The sequence below is a fragment of the Puma concolor genome, chromosome A1 (assembly GCF_028749965.1).
Source record: "Puma concolor isolate L17-30 chromosome A1, mPumCon1.1.hap2, whole genome shotgun sequence".
Classification (NCBI taxonomy): Eukaryota; Metazoa; Chordata; class Mammalia; order Carnivora; family Felidae; genus Puma; species Puma concolor.
Window position 1 is genome coordinate 108,205,440 of NC_141667.1, and position 26,517 is coordinate 108,231,956.

Consider the following 26,517-nt stretch of genomic DNA (forward strand, 5'->3'; position numbering starts at 1 on the left):
TGTATGAAGTACAATAGACATTCATTAAGTGGTAAATATTATTTTAAATAATATTGAGGCTTTAAGCATTATTGCTCTATCATTATCTTCAACCGTTTTGTGCCATTTGTTTCTTGAGTGGGAGAGATTAAATACTCTGTGAAAAAGTGACTCATAGATAAAGCACTTGTGAACAACAGAAATTCTTTTTAAAAATTGTCTTTGTTCAAAGTTCACATTTACATGACTATGGTGTAAAACTTTAAAGATTCAGAAAAGCTATGTAAGGTAATATTATTCATTATAATCACATTCTGAAAACTTAAAGTTACAAATTTTTAAGCCCCAAACAAGAGATTTTAAATTACCTATCACAGTGCTTTCAACAATAAGAGATCAAAAGGTAAATGTTTAAACTGAGCCTTTTTGAATTAATTAATATAATAATGAAATAGAAGGCATTGGAAATTCATATCAGAATGTAATTCCTCTGAATAATTATGCTATAACCTAAATATTTTTAATTTTAGTAATAAGTAATTATGACACTGCTTGCTTAGTGCCAAAACTGGATTGAAGGCTGTAAAGATAGACCACAGAGAATTTGTTGCACATCTTTGGGCAGTTTTTAACACAAAGCAGTAGCATTATCATTTTCCAAGATGTTTTTAATGAGATCATATTACCTAAATTTTAAACATTGTTGAAGATCTGCTCTCCCCAGAAATCAAGCAAGATCTGGAATTTCTCCTTTGACTTGGCTCATGTTTTTATAATGGAATCTTAGTGTCTATCACCAGAAGGACAAACTGTATAACATGCTCAATATTCCTGTGAATTTTTGAAGGCTTGTCTCCTCTTTTTTTTTTTTTTTTTTCAAGTACTATTTTCTTTCTCCCCTATCCTGTTTATTTTGCACAGTTTATTTGCTAGGACCATCTCTGTATACCTAATATAAGCACCAGTTTTGATCTCTTGCCAGACCCTGCGTAGTCAAAACTGTGTTAAGACTGTTAAAAAACAATCCCCAAAAGGGAATCCCTAAATTACTAATAAAATACTGTTAAGAAATCACCAATGGTTTGGTGAGAGATGTAAAATTATTACTAGGTACAGGAAAGTGTTCCATTGAATTAATTAAAAGAATTAATCCAAAAAGCATTATTTAAGCCTTATTGCCTCTTTGCATTTTGTATGTAAGCATGATTAGTGTTGACAGGGTTCTAAAGGGCTTATTTATCCTGTATTTTATGAAAATATTTCTGTTGTGCATCCTCATGGGAATGCTCACAAAGTTAAAGCCATCAGTAAAAGATATTAAAGACAATGTGTAGAGACTTGGGGAAAGTTGGCTTTTTTTTTCCTCTTTAATAATAAACTAAACAACTCTGATTATAATCTGACCAAGCAATAAAGGTTTTTTAAACACAGGGCCCTTTAAAAAGGTCAGTTCACTGGAGCACAAAGACATAATAGTAACTTTCTTGAATTTCTTTGTTCCTTTTTATTAATGCAGTTGGCTTAATTGCTTTAACAGCTATGTGTGATATTTTTAAAAATCCAGTGATATTTTGATCAGGGATTGAGGTTACATTTATGTTTTATAGTTGGCTCAAAAAGACTCATAACATTTTATTTTAGTTTCTCTTCTCAAGAAAAAGAAATCTTGAAAGATGAATTGTTTAGGAACTGCAGCCCAGCCAACAAAATGCATACCTTTCTTTACTTAGTGACTGTATAGGCCCAAGATGATGGTGGATTTTAACAATGAGCTTTCTATGATTTATAGACATTCACTATTCACTATGTTCAACTGAAAACAATTCCATGGCCTTTAAATGCCAGTAAAGTAAATTCTCTCGTGTCTTTCTGAAACACTAGGTGCTATTGATCAATCAGGAGATGGTGTTTACCAACTCCCAATATTTTTTTTCAGATTTCTTAAACTCGGTGATTCAATAAGTGGTTCATGAATCGCCCAGAAGCCGTCCTGATTAAATAATAAAGAACCCATTTCCGTTAAAATGGACGTGTTATGCCAGCTTCTGATGTTTTCGACGACGGCTTTGCAGGTAGTGTCCTTCCTATCTGCCTGCGGGACTTATTGACTTATTTATTTAGAAAATAGAGAAAGATGAACCTGGTATCATGGCTCACACTCATTGATGACTATGGGCTAATTTACCAGGCAGTGGAAGACAGCCAGAAGTAGTTTAGGCCAGTTTTTCATACATTTTCCACCACTTAGCGGTAGTACAGAGTAATTTCATATAGTTTTCAAAAATTCCAGAGCCTCTGTGAATCAACTATTGCTCTATTTAAATTAAAGTCTGTTAAATTGTTTGAACTGTCAGAGATCCATAGCAAAATTTCCTACAGTTCCAAATTAAATACAGACTAGCCGTTTTCACAGAAAGGATGGAAGCTGAATAAAGAAAGGCAATATGATTGTTGAAGGTGAACTAGAAAGAAGGATCTACAAGTAAAGTGATATAAGATGAACAGGATGACCAAGACACTCACATTGTCTTGTAGCAATTACCTTTGAAGATCAGTATCAATAATCTTTAAATGGAAACCAATTTCATAGATTGGACCCTCTTTTTATATGGAGCCCAAGAAACAAAAAAACAAGTTTCTCTTCCTTATGTTAATCAGGCACATTTTGGGGACTTACTTCACTCTAACCCCTAAATATCTTTGATAAATCACAGTTACATATCGAGAAAAGAGGATAACTGAGTAAATCATTATCATTACAGTGTTTGTATGTTGGAAGCCTCAAATTCAGTTATATTCAAGCGTCACAGTCATATAGAGGGCAAGAGAGAAAGGTCTAACTTATTTTAGAAGGTAGTTATTAATTTTGTGGATATTGATAAAGCAGTTTACAATAACATAGTAGATAAGACACTTGACTTACCACAGATAATGCAATTGATTCATTTAATTTAGGTGTATGAGCACAATTTTGTGTTACAAATAGGAGTTGACATTAAATGTTAACTTTTTGTTGTTGTTGTTACAAGACTGTTAAGATATGTATAGGGTATATAGAATGATTTATTTTTTAGATTGATCCACTGTGTGGCTGAAGGTCTGTACTTTATCGTATAATTGTTTAAGTAAAAAATAAATCTAAAATTGCAATTAAGAGAATGTGCTCATGTGTTCTGGAAACAAAGCCAAGGGTGCATATTTTACATAGGGATCTGTAAATATTAACTGAAGATTCAACTCTGGCTCATGTTCCCATTTCAAGACTAATTTTTGAACTATGTAAATAAGGCTTCTCTAAATTAGAAGTAGAATACATAAAATATGATTTTGCTATCATGCTGCTAGGATTTCTGGAAATGTAAATATATTTTGATTTACTAAGAATTTCATAATCTGGGAAAAAGCGTGTTCTCAAACATGCATTTTTTCTACTAAGAATTTCATAATCTGGGAAAAAGCATGTTCTCAAACATATTTCTTCTGTTTTGTCTTAGATGCATAAACAAAAGTAGAGTTTATTATTATCTATAGTGCTGTAGATATTAACTAAGATTAGGCTTTGTAGTGAAATAGATGCTGATAGGAAAATAATCATAGTTCTACTTTTTATGTATATTGTTTTGCTCAGGACAAGTGTTATATCTGCTTAGTAATAATAAGTTGTAATAGTATCTCATAGATTGAAAGTAACAGTTCTCATTTCATTTATTAATGAGTGAAGTTTATGTTTTCTGAGTGGATAATTTGCATATGACCAAAGCACAAACCATCTATACTTAAAAGTGCCATTCTTATTTTGATAAAAGTAGCCTAAATAACACTAGATTTAGCATAAGAATTATAGGGTTATATCGGTTAGCTAGAACCCTAGATTTAATACAATATTCATAATTTCCATTTTATTAAATGGAGATAATTACAAAATATAAGAAGATAACTCATCTAATATTTTTGAGAAAGGAAAAACATTTGTACCAGGAGAACTGTACAAAGATGTTCTTTATCAGCAGAATTTGCAATTTTCAGAAATTAGGAATAATGCAAATGTTTGTTAATAGAAGAATGGATAATTGTTACATAATCTTAAGTGGAATATTAAAGAACAGTATTAATGAACAAGCTACAGGTATACACATCAACATGGGTATATTTCACATTCATAATGTTGAACAAAAGAATAGTCACAAAAGAAAACCTATAGTATGACTCCTTTTATATAGTCCAAAAATAGGCAGATTAATAATTGGGAGATGTATAATTACTAAGACAAGCATGGAAATAATGATTTTAAAAGTCAGAATATTAGTTACTTTTTGTGGAGAATACGAGGGATGTGTTTAGGGTTAAGTGTTTGGGAATTTCCTAAGAGGGGTGACACTTCTAGGGTTAAATATACATCTCTCAGACCCATATCCTCTACCTGTTATACTTACATCCGTGATATTTCATAATGGGAATTGATGACTCAGATGCATGGAAATATCCAGAATTATTATTTTCTAAGGGTTAATTAAAATAATTGTGATCTTAACTTACTTGAAAGTAGCAGGAAAGTAGCAGACACATTTTAGTAACATTATGCAAAAAATATTTTTATCACTTCATGCCCAGTTAAGAATTAAAATATGAAAACTATCCCCCCCCCAAATACTTTAATCCAGGTTTTACTGTATATATCAGATATGGTTAGTAGGAAAATAAGTAGTACATTTTCTACCCAAAACATAGAAAAAATTTAGATCAATCTTGGAGATACTCCTACCCTTGCTTTCCCAGAGCCAATAATAGGTAAGATCTTAGTGACTTTTACAGTTCTATAGACAAACCCATTTCAAAAGGACTTTGTTGCTGCTGTATTCTTAAATACATGTCCACTTCAAAAAGATCTATATGATTTTTTAATATTTTATTTCATATGGTATTTTATTTTTCTGCAAAGAATAAGATTTGTCTATACATTTAATTAGACCATATTAATACAAAGCTATACATACTTCTAAAGAATGGAAATAAAAATCCACTTTTGAGTAGAAGACTTTGTCCACAGGTCACCACAATGCATGCCTTCTGTATTGTCTGGGGGCCTTTCCATTGATTGTGTGATTTGGTATTTTTTGAACAACATGAACCATGATTAGAAGACCATTAATACCTGGGAACAAGAACTTTAAATGAAAGAATTTTTGCTTCCTTCTAGGTTAAGCCAAATTTCTGTTGACTTTCAGAAAATAATTTTTTTCCCAGGATATCTATTCTTAAACTCTTTTGGGGAGGTCCATACTTCCTCTAGGAAGTACTAGAAATAGGAAGTACTACAAATAGGAAGTACTCCTATTTGTAACCTCCTAGGAGGTCCTACTTCCTCTAGGTTTTTAGGTTAATTTTCCATACATACAAGTAATTATGTATAACAATTTTTAATAGACTTTTGAGTTAATGCTACTTAGGTGAATATATCTTATACTTTCTTTGTTATGCTATCAGCAAATATTTTTACCTATGGGACTCTGTACTTAAGTACTTCAGTACTTAAAATTTTCCCATTGATTTATAGTAGCACTTGATTTTTTTTTTACATATTTCAATCTTTTCATAAAGACTTGTAACTTTGTTGTAGATGGAGATGAAACTGATATTTTAGAAGAAATATTACGGAATTAAAGTACTAATTCTTTATTTCATGAATATTATATTTTATCAAAATAGTCCATCTTCATTCAGTAGAGTTTTTACATTTGACCTCTTTTATCATTAATCTTCACATAAAATTTTGAATTTACTGATAGAATTGCATTTGTCTAAAATTTGCATATCTATGTAGATTAAAGATATTTTGCATAACAAAATTAAAAAGCTTGCTATTTTAAAAATTCATCTAGAAATAGTTTTCCTTAATGATCTGCATGTCAATTTCCAAAAGTAAAATAAACAGGAAGTAAAAAGCATTCTGTCATGAAAACTGGATAAGCAGGTGAAAAAAAGTTTTCTATTAAGTACCTTGAACAGTGACAAGTGAACTGATTATAATAGCCAATAATAAAACCCATCTGTATTAGTACCACGTTTAATATTCCATCTAAATATTTTTCTTCATTAAAAATTAACCAAGTGGGGCATAAGTGAAAGGAAAGGGTATAAAGAGGACAGTGTTCTGCCCCTTGGGTTTTTGAATCTATCACTAATGAATAACATGGTTCAGCTTTTAAAAGGTATTAATTTCCTGCTGCACAAATACACATTTTTTATATAGCAAATTAACCTTTACATTTTAAGAAATATGACAAAATAGTAAGTGAATATGAAGCTCATTATTATGCATGGCTCTTTGTTACTTATCTATAAATGAAAATTTGTACTGTCCTAAATAATAGTTGAGGAACTTCTACTTGTGAAATTATTTTCCTTTGGCAAAGTGGATGGAAAAGATTTGGAAAAAAAAACACAAGTGCTGGCACAATTGACAGGAATGTTGGAAAAAATTTTTAAATGTTGGCATAGGAATTCTTTAAAAATTCTAAGTTACTCACATGTGAAATGAAAGTAAAAAAGCATCTGTCCTATTTTATGCACACTGACTTAAAAAAATGAACAATTATATTTAGCAAAGTATAAAGCTCTTTAAACTAAGGTATTCTGTCTGGTTTTTGGCGATCTTTATATTATTTGTTCCACTGAATTAAAATATTATGTTTGAGTGCAAGCATACTTTGAAAAGCAGAAATTGCAGAGAGAGGAGAACATTCTCCTTTCCAACTCTGATGACCCTAGATGAAATATGAAATTTTTGAGAGACTAAACACTTCTAATATACTTGAGAGAACTTTGGATTTTGGCCTCCTCTGTCATTCTGCCCATTTATTATTGAAATATTTCAAGAACCTTTGGACATGTCTTACTACAGTATCTATTGTTGTGCCCAAGTTAGGAGTATATAGATTAGGTCTTTAAGAATTACAACCATGGTTTTGTTTTGTTTTGTTTTTTAATTTTCCACATTTTATGTTTTTAATTCTACTACCAGATGTGGTTACATTTTCATGGAAAACAAACAAGAAGCTTAGAGCAATATGAAATTCTGTTTTGATTCCTTTAGAAATTAGTTTAAATCAGTGTTTGAAGGCCAACATGACATTTTCAGATTGTTGTCTGAGATGCTTTTATTGTGTCTTGGTGCTGGAAAAAACTATTGGAACTCTTATTCACATTTCAGTAAATGTATTCTATTTTGCCATGTGACTATTTATTGGTAGAATGTATTGCTTTTCACGCATCAAGTTATTAAAGCAAAGAGTTCAACACATGGTTTCATAATTGTGATGGAAATAGTCCATAGTGTACCTAATTTCCTTTGATCCTTTATGTTGAACAGTTCAGGCCGTGGTACTTGCCTTGATAATGAGCCTCCCAAGCGTGACTTTCTTTATCCAGCTGTGGCCCCAGGTCAGGTGTATGATGCTGATGAGCAATGCCGTTTCCAATATGGAGCAACATCACGCCAATGTAAATATGGGGTAAGAAGTCTTAATCCTTATGTTTAGTCACTTATATGTGTTCTTTCATGACACAAATATTAAGTTGGAATTTTATTGAGTGTAGTATACATTTGGTAACATCTTTAATGCAAATATGGCCTTTGACTCACTGCTTTTTTTCTGATATCATTGATCTAATATCTATTTCTAAATGAGTAATCTTAAATAAGTTTCAGATGTCTTGTGAGGGATGCAGGTAGAATTTTAATAATTTCTAATGTATTTCTTTTAAAGTCCTGAGTTTATAATGCCAACTTTAGTTTGTCTTTTGAAATGTTATGGTTTCGAAAATTTCTCCCTCCCGGCCTTTTCTGGTACTCTAATAATTGTGTTTAAGGGAATTTTCATATTGGCTAAGAGCCTTTATTTTAATTTATACTTTTTAGTACTGAGTCATTTCAAGTTGCTTCATTCACTGCCCACATTCTAACACAACAACTGAGTGGGGACAAGATGACATTAACCCAAATAGAAAAACAAGGAAAATTACTGTGGAAAAAAATGCAGGTTTCATAACTGACTCTTCATGTCTGCCTAAAAATCTGGGCAGTGGATGAAGCAACTTGAAATGACTCAGTGTTAGAAAGTATAAGTTAAAATCAAATAAATAATATTATATATGTAAACAATAAAACAATTTTATAGAGGAGATCAGTGACTAGTATAGAGACATGTTCATATACGTACCAGTGTAAACATACTGAATGAAAAAATAAGGTTTTTAAATGACAAGTTGTTTATAAGAAGAATTCAAGCTTAAAACATAAGTTTAAAGGGTTGGTTTCTGTTTTTATGTAAATAGTGTTTAAAATCACTTAAAAAAATAATAACCGAAAACGAATTAAGTTTTAAGGTAGTAAAGACTAAACAATATACACATTGTACTGTGCCAATTAATCCTCTTGGGTACAGTACAAAGGAAAGTAATTTTCAAAATATCCCTTGGGTGACAAACATATTATTCACGGTAGGCTTTGGCAGCACATTTTATGCACTAGATTTGAAGATTTTGTGCAACTATCTAAATATCTAAAGCCTTGAATGAAACTTTGGTCTTTCTTGTCTTTCTGTAAAGAGTCTTCTTTTATTGTTTCTGTATGATTTTAGCTCCTTTTTTTTCTTGGGTTGCTTTTTCATATAGAAAAAGTTGGTCAAATTTCAGTCACTGACTTCTTATTTACTTGTAGTAGTAGGTTGAAATTCATGGTTTAATGAGGTTACAGATTTTCTGTTCTTATCTTTGGTATCTCATATCTTTATTAGCAAGTGAAATAGTTAATCTACATTTTAATTTTTTATTGGAAATTGGGCTTTAACTGCACCTATGTATTTTCATATTAGATAATTTATATTATCAGTTTTGCAGAATCTATGGATGCATCTTTTCTTTCTTTAATAATTAATTAAAATTTTCATCTGATTATCCTATCTCTCTATTACAAATATCTCAGACTAGTTGATTTGAAGTGAGATAAATAGTAATTGTAAAATTGTATGTTTTAAGTTTATGTTCCCCATATTTAGCTTTAGATTCTATTTATGTGTTATGTTTATAAAAGCGTTTTTCAAATATTTATTTTGAGAGAGAGAGAGAGCCCACAAACAGGGGAGGGGCAGAGACAGAGAGAGAATCCCAAGCTGGCTGCGCTCTGTCGGTGCAGAGCTCAATGCGGGACTCAACTCCATGAAATGTGAGATCATGACTTGAGCTGAAATTAAGAGTCAGACTCTTAACTGACTGAGCCAACCAGGTGCCCCTAAAAGCTTTTGTAATAGATATAAAATAACATTAGGAAAACTTGGGGAAAGACATTAGCATCTTACAATCCTATACAATTTCACATATTTTGTCATTAATCTTTTCACTTTGATTTGCAGCAAAATGGTTTTCTTAGACTCATGTACTATATGAAAATGCTTATGCTACCTTTTTATAATGTGCTATATATTGCCAAGAAAGTTTCTTGAGTCATAATAGATTCTGTACAATCATTCTCACTTCTTAAGCTTGTGCCCGAAAAATTGGGTTCACACCATTGGTAGCACCCAAACACACATTGTGTTTTATCTGGTGAATTCCTAAGGTTTTAAATGATTCTAAATACTTTTTTAGAAAACAGTAGCGGCTTTGAAAGTAGGAGTCCAGTCAGGTAAACAAGACATACTTCAGATGGTAGCTGAAGGGAAAACAAACCAGCCCTGATTTAGCTGTCAGGGGGTTATAGCATCCTGAGATGAACACTAGACAAAGTACTGGGGGCTTAGAAGAATACTACTACAGACTTTTAGTGAGGGGATACCTTGGTGTTGGACATCAGGAAATGATCCCTCTTTCAACTAGCAGGTCTCTAATGATGCCAGGGAAGATTGTAAGCAACTACAGAGTAACACATGACTGCAGCAGTGATCAGCTTTCCATCACTTCTGCTTCGGTTATTATGTGACCATTGCAAGGGATACTTGTGATTATATCTGCAATTACAAAAAATGTTACTGAAATTCATTGTGAGCAGGTTCATTAATATACATGTTATAATTGAGAGTTTACATGAAAATTTTTATTTTTTATTCTACTTCAGGACAGCATCTTGTACCATTACCCTTGTAGATCATCTGTTTATGTTTTCTAGGTATTTATCACTTCCAGTAGAAGTAGTGAGGAGATTGTAATGGCTATAAATACAAAGAACAAAACAGTATAGTGTATACAGAGTAAAATAGTTGTATAATGTAGTAATTTATAAATGTTATGTGGTTTGTGGTTTTACATACTGTCTTTTTCTGGGATACTTCAGACTACTTTGATAAAAATTGTAATTGTTTATTAATATTTTGTAGATGGTGAAACTAAAATACAGAATTTGATTTACCTACCCTAAGGCTAAAACAAAAATTTTAAAAGATCTAGGGGTGCCTGGGTGCCTCAGTCAGTTAAGCATCCAACTCTTGATTTCAGCTCAGGTCATGATTTCACAATTCGTGTTTAGTCCCAGCATCCAGCCCCATGCTGACAGGGCAAAGCCTGCTTGAGAATCTGTCTCTCCCTCTCTCTCTGCCCTTCCTCGCTCAGGTGCATGCTCTTGAAAGAAATAAAGGAAGGAAGGAAGGAAGGAAGGAAGGAAGGAAGGAAGGAAGGAAGGACAGAAGAAAGGGAGGGAGGGAGGAAGGAAAAGAAAGAAGGAAAGAAAAGGAAAGAAAGAGAAAGAGAAAAAGCAAGAAAGAAAAAGAAAGTTCCATTTTCTGTTAGATGTAGTAAATATGTTAATAAAGATAGCAAATATATTTTATTTCAGGAGACACTGTTTATCAGTTTTCATCAAATGGTGTCTCTTTCTAAATATCTTCTTAAAACAAAACAAAACAAGACAAAACAAAACTCTCCATTTTATCCCAGTCTTTTTCGGGAGAGGGGTGATCTGGAAATCTGCCCCTAAACATATTTTCGGGTTTATAAATTCTCAGGTATTTGAAACTGTAGGTATGGATATGAGTTTTATTTTCTTTTACTTTATGTAAAAAGTTAGGACCTCTTCAAGGCAAGAGACAAGTACAGATGAGCAGCATATAAAACAAGATGCTACTAGAACACCTAAAAAAAATCTGCTAGCTGTATTAGTAAGTTTCTGAGGGTGACTGTGTTGTGTTCTGGATGAAAATTCATCACAAATAAAACAGTATCAGTGTGTCCAAAAAATGTGTTTTTTTCTTTTTTTGCCTGTTTGGAGGAAAATTGCTGCCTGTAAAGCTCTGTAGAATCTATTGTCTCATTCGTCTTCCACTTTCCATTTGTCTCCTTTTTTCCTAGTAGAAAAGAATTATTAAAAGTAGATTAACAAAAACATTTTACATTAATAATAACAAGTTTAAACTTTGGAAGGAACTCACTAATGCGCCTATGTATTGTAGAGGATGTAGGTGATCTTTTGACTGCTTTCTAAAAAGCACAGATTAATTCAAGACTTAGTCTCAGACATAACTCTGCATTTCTTTATTTTGTTACTACAAATCATATCCTAAATATTTTTTGCATATATACTTAATGGTTCTGTGTAGTTCAACAATATCCACTACATAATTTAGTGGTAACTATCAGTTGGTGATTGCAGTAATCACATGACACTTTTTAACAGAAATAGAAAAACAACCCTAAAATTCACAGGGAACCATTAAAAGACCCTGAGCGGCCAAAGTAAATTTGAACAAGAAGACCAAAGCTGGTGGCATTATACTTCCTGACTTCAAAATATATTACACAGCTACAGTAATCAAAGTAGTATGGTACTAGTGTAAATACAAACAGACCAATGGAAGAGAAGAGAGACCAGAAATAAAGCCATGTACAGCCTATATGATCAATGACTCTTTGACTAGGGTGCCAACAGTACACAATGGTTATAGTCTCTTCTGTAAACGGTATTGGAAAATTGGACAGCCACAGGTAGAAGAATGAATCTGATCCTTATACCATACACAAAAATTAACTCAAAATTGATTAGAGACTTAAATAAGAGACCCAAAACTATACAGCTCCTGAAAACAAACATAAGGGAAAAACTTCTTGATTTTGGCAATGGTTTCTGAGATGTGACACCAAAAGCATAGGCAACAAAAGCAAAAATAGACAATTGGGGCTACATCAAACCAAAAAGCTTCTACACAGCAAAGAAGACAGTCAACAAAATGCAAATACAGCTTATGGAAAGGAAGAAGATATTTGCAAATCATATATCTGATAAATGATTAATGTCCAAAATTTATAATAGCAATACCAAAAGAAAAAAAAACAAAAAACAAAAAAAGAGAACAAAAACCAGTAACCCAATTAAAAAATGGTTGAAGAACTGAATAGACATTTCTTAAAAGAAAACGTACAAATGACCTGTAGGTATGTTAAAAGGTGCTGATCATCACTAATCATCAGGGAAATGCAAATCATAACCATGATGAGGTATTACTTTACACCTGTAAAGATGGTTATAATAAAAATAAGTAAATAAAAGCAAATACATAATAAAATAAGTGTTGACAAGAATATGAAGAAAAGAGATCCCTTGTGCACTTGTGGTGGGAATGTAAACTGGTACAGCCACTATGGAAAATAGTGTGGAAGTTTCTCAAAAGATAGAAAATAGAATTACTATATGATCCAGCGGTCCCACTTCTGAGTGTATATCCAAAAGAATTAAAAGCAGCATCTCGAAGAAATATGTGTACGCTCATATTCATTGCAACATTATTCACAGTAGCTGAGACAGGGAAGCAACCTAAATGTCTACTGACAAAGAAATGGGTAAAGAATATCTGGTATGTACATACAATGGAATATTATCTGGGCCTGCAGAGATGGAAATCCCAACATTTGTGACAATGTGGATGAACCTGGAGGACATGCTAAGTGAAGTAAGGTAGACAAGGAAGTACAAATACTATATGATACCACTTATGTGCAGAATCTGAAATAGTCAAACTTATAGAAACAGAGTAGAATGGTGGTGGCCAAGAGACTAGGGAAAATTGAAAATGAGTAGGTACTTGTGGAAGGATACAAAGTTCAGTTATGTAAAATGAATAAGTCCTACAGGTCTACTGTACTGCATAGTACCTATAGTAAACAATACTGAATCGCGTACTTAAAATTTGCTAAGAGGGTAGAACTTATGTTAAGAACTTAAGTTCTGGGGCGCCTGGGTGGCCAGTTGGGTAAGCATCTAACTAGATTTCAGCTCAGGTCACGATCTCACGGTTCATGGGTTTGAGCCCTGCATCGGGCTCTTTGCTGACAGCTTGGAGCCTGGAGCTTGCTTCAGATTCTTTGTCTGCCTCTCTCTCTGCCCCTCCCCTGTTCAGTCTCTGTCTCTGTCTCTGACTCTCAAAAATGAATAAATGTTAAAAAAAAAAATTTTTAAAAAGAACTTATGGGGGCCCCTGGGTGGCTCAGCCGGTTAAGCGGCCGACTTCGGCTCAGGTCATGATCTAACGGTCCGTGAGTTCAAGCCCTGCTTCGGGCTCTGTGCTGACAGCTCAGAGCCTGAAGCCTGTTTCAGATTCTGTGTCTCCCTCTCTCTGCCCCTCCCCCGTTCACGCTCTGTCTCTCTCTGTCTCAAAAATAAATAAATGTTAAAAGAAATTTTTTTTTAAATAAAAATTAAAAAAAAAGAACTTATGTTCTTAGGGCACACACAAAATGAGGAAGCTTTTGGAGGTGATGGGTATATTTAGAGCATAGTTTGTGGTGATGGTTTCATGGATGTATACTTATCTCCATATTCATCAAATTGTATACATTAACTGTGTAGAGCTTCTTTGTGTGTCAGTCATACATTAATAAAGTGGTTTTAGAAAGAGAGAGAGAGAGAGAGAGAGAGAGAGGAGTAATTGCTCATGAACAGGTAGATTTAAGGACCAGGATAATACCAGAGAATTGTTTTTTCTTTTTCTTTAGTTTTTTTTTTTTTTTTTTTTTTTTGAGAGATGGAGAGGGAGTGACAGAGAGAGGGAAGGAGACAGAAAATTCCAAACAGGATTCACGCTGCCAGCACCAACCCCAACATGGGGCTCCAACCCACGACCTGAGCCGAAACCAAGAGTCGGATGCTTAACTGAGTGAACCACCCAGTGCCCCAACACCAGATAAATTTTATAGATACCATAGCTTTGTTTAATTTATGGAATTTTTTTTATTATCTATGAAGTTTGTCACTGTACATATAGACTTACAATTTAGCACATAAATGCGTAATAATGTGTTGTACATTATTACTTACATTGGTGTAGAACTGAACAATGTTTTTATCAATGGACCGTGTATTCTGAACCATAAAATGGAAACACATGATCTAATACATGGTTTCACAATGCAACAGAATATTTTAAATAAAATTCTTCTCACCATTCACTATTACCTATGACCTCAAATTGATTATTGTTAGATTTTACTCAGATACTGTTTCCAGTGACCAGCAGCCAATTTGTTCTTGTAAACTTCAGATGGCAAAATGTATGACAAGCATGCAAAGTGTTTTTTTTTTTTTTATTTATCTGGCACATGGCAGACATTCAATAAACATTTCCCTTTCTTCTATGAATATCTATGTCATCCATGATATCATTCCTGTACAGTTGATATGCTGGTCAAAGTGCTGTAGGAGAATCTAAGCCATCTGTATTTGGGGAGCATATGAAGATATTCCAAGGGTCACATTTTGACACATTAACATCCCTCAGTCTCAGCTCAAATACATTTTCTCTCCAGACAGGCCTTCTGTCCAGTCTACCTATAGAAAAAGTCTTCTCCCAGTTTTTCTCTTTCACATTATACTTTTTATTTCCTTCATAGCATTTATTTCAAGCCATAATCATCCTGCTTATTTGATTACTCATTAACTATTTAATTGTGATCTTCTAGGTAAGGCTTTCCCTAACTACTTCCTCTAATACTGCAGGTGCACATATGCATATCACATACACATGTGCATGTGTGCGCACACACACACACACACACTCCCTGTCATTTTCCTCTATTTTCCTCAAGATTTATTACTTTTGCTAATTCATCTTTATTGCCTGCTTTAACCCCTAGAATAGATTTTACCTGGAGATAGGGATTTTAATCTATTTCATTCCCTGTTCTTTAACCAGCACTTAGAACAGAGCCTGACACATGGTAGGTGCTCAACAAATATTTGTTGGAAGAATGAGTTGATAATTATAATAGAACATTAAGTTCCACAAGAGTAAGAATTCCACCTACCTTGTTCATGGCTGTTTATATAGTGAGTGGAGCAATGCCTGCTTTATAATAGGAACTCAAAAAATATTTGTTGGATAAATGAATGAGAAGAATTAAGAATTATCTGCTGAAGAGTTAGTGGGGAGAGGAACTTTGTGACTACTTTGTGTATTTGAAGAGCTGACAGAAGACTAGTGTTGCTGAAGCTCTCAAAGCAAGCCCTCATAAATGAGATAGGCAAAGAAAATAGGAGCCAAATCTGTTTGCACCTTATAGGCTGTGTTAAGAATTCTAGGTTTTTACCTTAAGAGCGCTGGGTAACTGTTGAAGGTGTTTTAATGAATGAGACCAAGAAGGATATCAATGTGCAGAAAATCACAGAATTTCTAAGACATATTGTGTTTTAGGAAACAAATGTAATTCCGTAATCTGGGGAAACCATGTTGGAAAATGGAAGACTTTTACAAAGTGGTCCATATGCTCCTCCCTCCCCTTTTCTCTTCCCTCCAAAGCACATTCTACACAGAATACTAAAGCCTCTCTGTCACTGTTGTTACTCCCTGTAGCAATACCCTTGCTTTTGTAGGTAAATGTAAATTTATTCTTTTTATACTGTAGGGTACTGCACTATAACTCAGATGAAATGAGTGAAAATGTTTACATATAGAAATTCCATAATTTTGGCTTAAAGATTGAAGAATTTTGAGTCTCATGATGGAAACAGAACATACAAATAGAAATTATGATGTAACTTTGGAAATTTTAAGCCTTCTCATTGATTTTGAATCTTTCCAGGGAAAATGTGTTTGTGTCACACTCTGTATTTTACTTACAGGTCATCAATTAAGTGATTAATGATAAAATAATCTATAAATGGTTAAATACACCATATTTGTTCCACCCGTTCAGCGATGACAGATTTTTAGTATCTAATATTAGAAATGGAAGGTCACAAGGAATATATATGGTTATATATAAAATTGAAGTTATTGATTTGTAAGAAGAAAGTACGGTTGATATTCAGTCAACCCCAGTGAATTGTGCACATTTTCACACCTAAGGAAATCTAACTAGTAGGCCAGTTTGTTATCAAAAGCTATTTGGCAGGGTGCCTGGGTGGCTCAGCTGGTTAAGCATCCGACTTGGTTTCCCCTGGGGTCATGATCTCATTGTTCTTGGTTTGGGGCCCTGCATCAGGCACTGCGCTGACATTGTGGAGCCTGCTTGGCTTTCTCTCTCTCTCCCTCTTTGTCTGCCCCTCCCTGCTCATGCTTTCTGTCTCTCTCAAAATAAATAAATAAACTTGAATAAAAATAAAATATTTTTTAAAAGTTGTTTGGCAAGCATAGAATTAAAATAGAGGATGGTATAAAGTATTTATATTAAAAAACTTTTTTAATGTTGTATTTATTTTTGAGAGAGTGAGAGTGCGAGCAGGGGAGCAAGAGGGGGACAGAGGATCCAAAGCAGGCTCTGCACTGACAGCAGTGATCATGATTCAGGCTCACAAACTGTGAGATCATGAACAGAGCTAAAGTCTGACACTCAACTGACTGAGCCACCGAGATACTCCTAAATTATTTTTATTAACATGTTAATTAAGAACCATAAGAATACCATCAAGCTATATCTGCCTGAAGTATAGCTATTTGCAGACAGGGTGGCCTGCTAAATATAAGATAGTTGAGTTGTCTAATCAGGGTATCCTCCCCCTGGAGGGTACTTAATAAAGCCTGACGTGTTTTGTCTCTCAGACTCAAGTTTTTAATGTTTTAATGCTTACTACCTTTTGTTTATTATTTTATCACTACCAATTAGCTAAGATTCAAGTCATTATTTCTTTCTACTTGAGAATCATTCTAATAAAAAGACTTTATTAGTCTTTTTAAGGAATTGTTGGCTACCTACCAAATTCTTTTTTAAGAGATGCAGATAACTTGGGAAAGGATGATAGTGAAATACTTAGAAGTACATATAAGGGAAGTTTAAAGAAATGGAGTTTGAGTAGCCTATAAAAAAGGAAGTTAAATGTTGGTCTTAAAACTGTCTTCAGGCTTTGGAACATTTATTATAGTTTGATTGTTGGTAACAAATTGTTCTCCTTCCCTACCAAGAGCATAAAAAAACACAGTCATCTTCATTTTTACAGCTGGAAGGTTGTAGATTTGGTAGTAGGAAGAATTTCAAGTTATTAAATATTGGAATGTTGCACTGAGGGAGATTGTAGAACCACTTTCCTTGAAGATTTTAAGGTGGTATAAATATTCTACAGTGTGGTTTGATATGGAAATAAAATTCATGGAATTATTTTAGCACCTCAATATTCTTTTGGAGTCCAAACTTATATACTTAACAAAAAGTTGATTTTATTTTTATTTTTCCTTAAAAGTCAATCCCAAATTTTAGGTCTCTAGTCCCTGGTAATCTTAAAGATCAGGTATTTTTACTTTGTGTTTGCTTCTTATTAAAAAAATAAAAGACAAAAAACAAAACACATTTATTTTATTTTGAGAGAAGGGTGGCATAGGGGCAGAGAAAGAGGGGGGCAGAGAATCCCAAGCAGTCTCCTCGCTGTCAGCATAGAGCTTGATCTTGAACCATGAGATCATGACCTGAGCCGAAATCAAGAGTTGGATGCTCAACCAACTGAGCCACCCGGGCAATCCACTTTGTGTTTGCTTCTGAGAGGTAGTTTTTTAAACTATTTAATCATTTTCTTTTAGCCTCTTCATATTAATAATTATTTCACTTGCATTTCTAGATTAGTTCTTTGATATATATATATATATATATATATATATATATATATATATACACACACACATATATGTGTGTGTGTGTGTGTGTGTGTGTATACATACACACACATAGATATATATAAATGTATGCATATATATTTGTATGCATAAATACAACAAAAACTTATGTCTTTCTAGGATCTCTTGTTTTTAAATTACCCACACAACAGGATTAACCTATTTAAAGATGAAATAAGGGTACATTATTCTCTTTCTTCAGATAGCTACTAAACACCTGGAGCCAGGCCACGGGGTCACCATATGTTGGTTTTCAATTTTCCTTTGTGTGATATCATGATAAGTAACCTTTCTAATTATTGGTGCTCCTTTCTGACCTCTTCAGGCTCTGGTCTTCCCCTTGGCCGTCAGGATCCTTTATTGCAAACAGCTGTTGAGAGATGTTACTGATAGGGTAATGAGGACAAAGAAATTGTTTCATATTCAGAACCAAAGACCCAAGATGGCATAGGGTTTAGGGTTTCCCAAGGGCAGAAAATGTGTATATCTTTCTTCTATGATCTTTACAATTGTTTACAAAAATTTAAAAACAAAACCAGCTAGCAATAAAGAGGCCATTTTCTCTTTGTTTACTGTTTTACTTCCTTAATGATGTAGTAATTATAAAATGGTCTGATAATTTTATGGTATCTCTTTTTCTCTATGTAAACTGATAATTTAAATTTTCCCAGGTAAATCATAGGGCTCCTCTTCCCATTTTTAAGTATCATTTAACAGCTAGAATTATGAAAACATCCAGTTGTATTGTTGTATTGAAAGGGTTTTTGGCTATAAAATAATCAATTATTCTGCTCTGATCAGCAGAGATCTAGTTAAGTTTTTTACAAAGTTGTTTTCTGAATATCAAATATATTATTTTACATTAGATAATTACTTTAAAATTCTAACCTTTGTATGTATTTTTATTATGATTTATGTTTGCTATTTTTTTATTATTGTTAATGGTTGAAAAAAGTATCATTCATTTGAAAAATCAAATAGACTAGAAGTCTAGGAATTGATATTAAAATTTTAAGTAAGTAAAAATATTTTAAATGTCTTGTCTCATGGAAGATCATGGAATACTTTTGAAGAGTATGGTAACAGTATCTTTTAAAAATCCAAATACAAGGTGTTATTATATTCAGAAGTTTCAATAATAAGAACAACATATAAGTTGATGGCTAAACTCGTATAATGAATGTTTATGTTATGAATTGGTAAATAATAGTCTTAATTTGGAGATAGCTTCCTTTAAAATACAGGCAAAGGATAAGAGGGTATTATGAACATTGAGTGATATTTTATATTACATTAGATTACAAGTAAACATTTTCTAATTGGCTAGTGACTTTATTCAACTGTGGTACATTTAAGAGAAATGGGAAAGTAGTTTAGTTGTGTGGAGATATTTTAGGCATTAATATTAGACACCTGATTCAAACCTGATTTAATTTGGATTGAAGCAAATTGCTAAATCTTTCTGAACCTAAATTTTCTTACACTTTCTGAGAAGATTGTAGTGATGATTTTATAGATACAAATATGAATAGACCTAGCCTGGGTATAGGTATAGACCTATACCCTGAAAAAGTGTTAGTGTTAGTTCTTTTTTTTTTTTTTCCTGCCTACAGTATTGCTACTTAGAAGTTGTAAAGTGTAAGCTTAGGATCTTCAGTAATGACAGATTCAGTTTTATTTCATCATTCTGACTTTTGCAAGAATTTGCCATACACTGAACTCAAATCTCTCCCTTTGGCTTTTATCCATTTATTCAACTGACTTCTCTTCTAAGCTAGCATGTGTATTTTTTTGTTTGTTTATTTTGAGAGAGAGAGAGAAAGAGGGAGAGAGAGAGAACCAGCAAGGGAGGGGCAGAGAGAGAGGAGAACAGAGAATTGGAAGTGGTCTCTGTACTGACAGCAGAGAGCCTGATGAGGGGCTTGAACTCACAAAGCCGAAGTCAGATGCTTAACTGGCTGAGCTACCTAGGTGCCCTGGCATGCATATTTTGTCTCCGATTCTTTATATAATTAGCTTTTTAATGTCTAGGAAAAGAGTTTGAGTTTCAAAAACATGACAAACAGTAAATACAATCACTTCTCCAGATATAAAGCAGAAAATGCCAGAGAAATAAAATGAACGAAGCATAATTAAATATAATTTATTTAGCTACAACATGTGTTTCTGTGATGAGAAGACACATAGGAAAATTGACAGACTGTGGAATGATGCCAGTCTAATGTATAAGTCTTGTTTGTTCATATATGATTATTTCCTAGTGCGTTAATGATGTGATGCTCAGGTAAGCTTTCTCACAAAGAGACAATTTGTAGTATATTATATATAGTGTCATAGAAAAACACCCAACTCCAAAGAAGGGTCTTTATTGTCCATAGTAGATAACTTAATGGCTTCATTCCCAAAACTGTATTTAAACAAATCTATTAAAATCATGAGGCCAGATGAAGACCCTGTAAATATATATCCCTTTGTGTTATTTTTTTAATGACTGATAAAGAAGCTATAACTTGAAACCTATTCATAAAAACAATTTTTATGAAAATGGTTTCTGTTGAAGGCAGATACCCTCAAAGACCTACATCTCGAAGGAGAAAGTATCACAAGTCACAAGGTTTAAGGCTACAAAGGATCAATTGATTGGGCTGCTGGGATCAAATGGCAGCAGAGATTTAAGAATGCACAGTTTTTCATTAGAACTCTTGATGTTTTTGTTTGTTTTCTGGCTACAAAATTACCTAGATTTTCAGTGGTCTGCTCCAACTATATTTTTCCCATAAACCCTGTTTTCTTCATGAGTAATTTTGTATAATGCAAGGGTTTTCACAGAATGCATTTATTACATTTCAGCAGAAAGCTTGTATATATCAGAACCAAGAGAGGAAGGTAAGGGTGTGCCAGAAATGAAGAGGAGTTTTAGTTCAAGTGCCAAGCTGGTGAGCTGATGTTTTCTATGTTAGGATAGGAGACGTCTTGGGCATGACTGAAGGGTCATTTATACTGTGAAGAAATAGGTAAATGGAAATGACGAGTAAGCTTGTCTGCCCTTTGCTTTGGATGGGGAAAAACAGCTCACATGAGAAATTGAAGCTCCTAGGCTTGTGACTCACAAAAGAACAGAGTATGACTTTGTACAGTCTACCTGTGTAGTATTGACCAAATAGATCAACGTGAAAAGTGGTGAAACAAAAAACAACTGAAACTTGGGAGTGTATAATAGAAACAAATGTGCAAAGCTACACTTCTACAACTCAGGAAGCCCAGGATGTTCCAAGAAAAAACAATATTCCCTGAAGATAAGCTTGAATAGAAAATAGCAAACAGCATGAGGAAACAATCCACCATGAAGTGAAAGATTAACACCCCAATAGAAAAATATATGGTAAATATGAAAAGAATTTAAGAGACATGGCAGTTAGAATGACAATATCCAATGTAAGTTGAATAGAAGTTCCAGAAGAAGGAATGGTGAAGTGTATATTAAAAAAGATAATAACTAGTAATTTTTCAGAATTAAAGAAACATATGAATTTAAAGCATGAACCCCAAGTAGATAAATAAAAGAACACCTAGATAACGGTGGTGAAACTGCACTACAGCAAAGACAAACTCTCGAAAGCAACTAGAGTTCATCACAAAGAAACAGTGATTAAGACCGAGAAATGATTTTCATCAGCCTCCATAGTGTACAGGTGACAATGAACTTAACACCTTCAAATGCTGAGATAAAATAAATGTTAGCCTAAAATTCTATATACAATTAAAATATCATTTTAAAATTGAAGGCTAAATAAATTATTTTGAGACCATTAGGAACAAGTGTTCCTTGCTAAATTAACTCTTACAGGATGCATGTCAAGAGGAAAGAAATTGAATTCAGAAGATAGTGGTAAGACATAAGAGACAACCGATTAATAAATACATTGATATGTTGAAAAAAATATTGATTATCAAGTTTTGGGCAATGAGTGGTTCACAAGCTTTTAGGTTTTTGTAGGCAAAGAAAATTTCTCCCTGAAAATTAGCAAATCAACACAGGGATGCCAATTTTTAATTTTGCCAACAGTTTGCAAAGACTGACATTAGCACCCACACCCTGCTTCAGGAACCTTACAGTGTATTGTAGCACATAAAAAGTAAAAGGAATAAAACTAATAAATTAGAAGAGGCCATTAAAATAAAAAAATTAGTTTCATGAAAAATCTTACCACATTGACGTCATTCTTCTAATTTCGTCACAGAATATCAAAAACTCTAAAGAGCAGTACCAGTCTATAACATTTGAGCTACTGTCTGATTATACCCTACCTTCTCTCTGGTTCCTGTAAATTCTGTGATAGTGTTATTTTTTCATAACACTAACATAATGCCTGGTGAATGCCAGGTGAATGCCTGGTAGATGTTCTAATAATATTCTTGAATGAATGGGAAATAATGTCATTTTGTCTTACTAGGCAAACCTCCTCATTGGTTACAAGTTGAGTCCATGAAATTAGAGAGTCCATTTCCAATTTTCAGTGTTATGTAACAGAGATTCCCTTAATGAACACTGTTGATAACTTCTCTCACTTTCCATGAACTCAAGGGCAAGCACAAAACCCACATTTTTCCTAGAGAGTCTCCCAAAATAAATTTTAGGGTTAGAGAAGGGAACCATCATAACACACAGGAAATAGCTTATTAGTTCATAGAAATCATGAGAGTAATCTTAATAAATCTTATCTTCTCCTATAAAGGATTATGAGGATGTGAAAGAGAACTATGTTCTTCTAGAGCTAAGCTGGTGGGTAGTCAAAAAAATCATCAATCTCTCTCAAAACTGTACTCTATCTAATATATTTTATTTAGGGATATTAATCCATCTACTATGATGGTTTTTTGTGGTTTTTTTTTTTAATTTATTTAAGCAGTCTCTACACCCAATGTGGGGCTTGAACTCCTGACCCTGAGATCAAGAGTCACATGATCCATTGACTGAGCCAGCTGGGCAACCCCTACTATGATGGCTGCTGTATAAATTCCCCAAGAGCCAAAAAATTTCAGAATACATTTAACTTATTAGTGAACAAGCTTGGGACCTACTTTGGGGTACTTACATGGCAACTGATATACATATGCATATACCTATGCAATAAATATATGCATTCATGTTCTAGGATCCAGCAGTTTAAAGAAGGGTATTTCTGAACATACAAATGTGTTCCTATATTCTTTCATGAGGTGTGCCTCTTGCTATCTTGGTATGAAATAAAATTTTCTTAGTTTTTGTCTTTCGAGTGAGTATTTTTTTTATCTTGGGAAGTCTTAATGGAGATACCACAATCTTTATTACCCAAGTTGACATTCTGGATAAGAGATTTGTCTGAAAACTCTTCAGAGCCTTTTCTGAGAGTAATTTAACATCTTGTAAGTATTTCCTATGCATAGATTTACAGATGCATACTTTAAACAGTAATTTGTGAGAAGTTAATGCCCTAGCAAAATTTGAATCCCCATGAGCCCACTAGGTAATATAATCCTGTTAGCAGTGGGAATCTACCTTTCAAAACGTGTCGTTCTCTATAGAATAAGGCTCTGTCAAAGGGCTGTACTGTGAATCCTTGAGATTAAAGTTTTGGAAATAGTATCTTGAGCACTTGCCATTTTAGGTAGAGATTTTCAAGGCACTTTTGGAAAATAGAGTTTCTGTAAGTTGACTGCATAGTATGTTTTCCTAATAGATGCTATGAACATTGTCCTTTTCAATGACAGGTTTTTCATTTCACAGTTCTATCTAAACTTAGGCTTCTTTTACTTTGTCTTAAGTAAGATTTAGACATAATAAAAATCATAAAGGTTCAGAAGTATGTATAGTCCAGGATTATGGATAATTTTTTGTAATCTTTTTTTTTTAATGTTTTTATTTATTTTGAGAGAGAGTGTGTGCGAGCAGCGTAGGGGCAGAGAGAAGGAGGATGGAGCATCTGAAACGGGCTCTGTGCTGACAGCAGTGGCTTGAACTCACTATGAGATCATGACCTGAGCTGAAGTCAGATACTTCACTGACTGAGCCACCCAGGTGTCCCTTTTTGTAATCTTAATACATTTTTCTAGCAATGCTTCTCTGTTTTTGTGAACGCATTTTTCTTTGAATATGGTTATTTTTGATGCATAGGACAGTATTTTAAAACCCTAAAATGTTAGTTCTACTGCTTTTCTAATATTAAACTAAAATAATATAATTAAGAACATATATTAGGAAACTGTCTTGTATAGAAAAGGAATACCAAAATAGTATAAATGACCTTCTCATTAAATAGGAACTGAAGGTTTGAAAGAAAGTAGAATTTGTAATACATTGAATTGTAAGAACAGGAAAATTATCTTTATATAATGATCCACAGTACCTGCTGTTTTTCTTTTTTTAATGTTTCAACTCTCTTCTAGTTCAGTAGTTCTCCAAATAGAGTTTAAAGTAGATAAATAAAGTAAAATTTAAGTAGATAAATAAAGTAGACATTGGAGTAGATGAATAAAGTCAGTAAAGTAGGTATAGATTAGATTTATTCAAAAGCATTTTAAAAGTCTAATAGAAATTGTATGTCTCCTTTTGTGCCTGGTGGGAAGGAGCACTGCAAAAAGGAGCCCAAAGAGGTCCCTTCAATATGCTATATGCTCTGGGGCATTTCTCCTTGTAGGAATGGTGAACCAGCGAATTAAATATGTTACTGCTTTATTTCTGAATTGTGTTTATGTGACATAAGTTTTATGTTTGAGAGTTAAAAGAGCAGTTGGGGAGTAATAGCATTAAAGGGAATGTTATACATAAATTTATCTTTGCACTCCAGATTAATATATTTTTATTACATATATATATTATCCTAAATAGTCCTAGTTTAACTCAATCACATTTTATTTTAAATGTGTATTTATTTCTTTTGTGGAGAGAGAGCATGAATGTGAGCAGGGGAGGGGCAGATGAGAGAGAACCCCCAAGCAGGCTCCGAGCTGTCATCACAGAGCCCAAGGCGGGGCTCAATCTCATGAATCTTGAGATTATAACTGAGCCGAAATCAAGAGTCAGGTGCTTAACCAACTGAGCCACCCAGGTGTCCCTAAACACTTGTAATATCAGTAATGGTGCTAGCTTTAATGATACATAAAAAGAAACTGAAAATTATGAACACTTTCTTCAAAGTAGGGTTTTTGTTTTTGTTTTTCCTGTTAGTTAAAACAGTTCACCCAGATATATGTTGGCCAGGTTACTTTAAGTAAGATTTGACAGACTGGGATGCCTGGGTGGCTCAGTCTTTGTTAAGCATCCGACTTCAGCTCAGGTCATGATCTCATGTCTCATGAGTTTGAGCCGCACGTCAGGCTCTATGCTGTCAGCATAGAGCCTGCTTTGAATCCCGTCTCCCTTTCTCTCTGCCTCTCCCTTGCCCACGCTCTCTCTCCTTCTCTCAAAAATAAATAAACATAATAAATAAAATAAAACAAACATTGACAGATCACTATAGTATGAACAAAATTAAGTATTTTATATATATTGCCAATATTAGAATAAGTTTTGTAATTCTCCCATGCTAAGGTAGAATAAGAAATCATAATAAAGAAGACAAGACAGCTCTGAACAACATCTGAAATACGTCACTTATGAAAATAACACATAAATAGCAGCATTTGTTCAAAACAACATTTCCCTTTCATGCAGGTGGGCTACACTGATGAGCTGCAAATAATATTGCTAGATTAGAAACTACACCCTGCCCATGCCCAGGGTCTCTTTCTTTCTTTTTAAAATGGTCTTTATTTGGGGTGCCTGGGTGGCTTAGTCTGTTAAGCGTCCAACTCTTGATTTCTGCTCAAGTCATGATCTTGGGGTTAGTGAGATTGATCCCCACGTCAGGCTCTGTGTTGACAGGGCAGAACCTACTTGGGATTCTCTCCCACCCTCTCTCTCTGCCCCCTGCCCCCGCTCTTTCTCACTCAAAATAAATAAACATTAAAAAAAATAAAATAAAATAGTCTTTATTTGAATTCTTTGGTAGGTCAAGGAAGGCATCTACCTGGTAACACTTTATTAATAATTGGTAAGTTTTGCTAGTGTATATTTTTGAGAGCAATAAACATATATCCTTTCTACATTTTCATCCCTTCTCCCTACTCTTCTATAGTAGTGAAATTTCCTTTTTTTTTTTTATTTTTAAAAAAGATTTTCTCTTTAAGCAGTATCTACACCAAAAGTGGGGCTCAAACCTGCAACCCTGAGATCAAGAGTCACATGCTCTACCAACTGAGCCATCCAGACACCCCAGTTTATTACTGAAAATTCTGCATGTCCACTAAAATAAGATTATAAAGAAAAATGTTTAAATGACTCTGCAAAATGGGTAACATCTTCCATAAGAACCGCCTTCAAAATCTTCATCCCTTATGCTTCAACAGCAGAAGAACACCTGGGATGTCTTTTTAAAGTAAT

At 33.6% G+C, this 26,517-nt stretch overlaps 1 protein-coding gene across 6 annotated transcripts in view; it reads left to right on the top strand.

Moving 5' to 3' along the window:
• ADAMTS6 (ADAM metallopeptidase with thrombospondin type 1 motif 6) overlaps window positions 1-26,517 on the top strand; it is a 299,671-nt gene that overhangs the window by 162,415 nt on the left and 110,739 nt on the right. For 5 of the 6 annotated variants that reach the window (XR_015248856.1, XM_086699957.1, XM_025924199.2 and 2 more), the window contains one exon: window positions 7,349-7,490. The exons of the other annotated variant lie outside the window; for it this stretch is intronic. Coding sequence is in view for 4 of the 5 variants with exons in the window: in XM_086699957.1 (XP_086556083.1) it covers window positions 7,349-7,490 (142 nt within the window). In the remaining variant the exon portion in view is untranslated. The remainder of the gene's footprint in view (window positions 1-7,348; window positions 7,491-26,517) is intronic. 6 annotated transcript variants of the gene reach the window in all.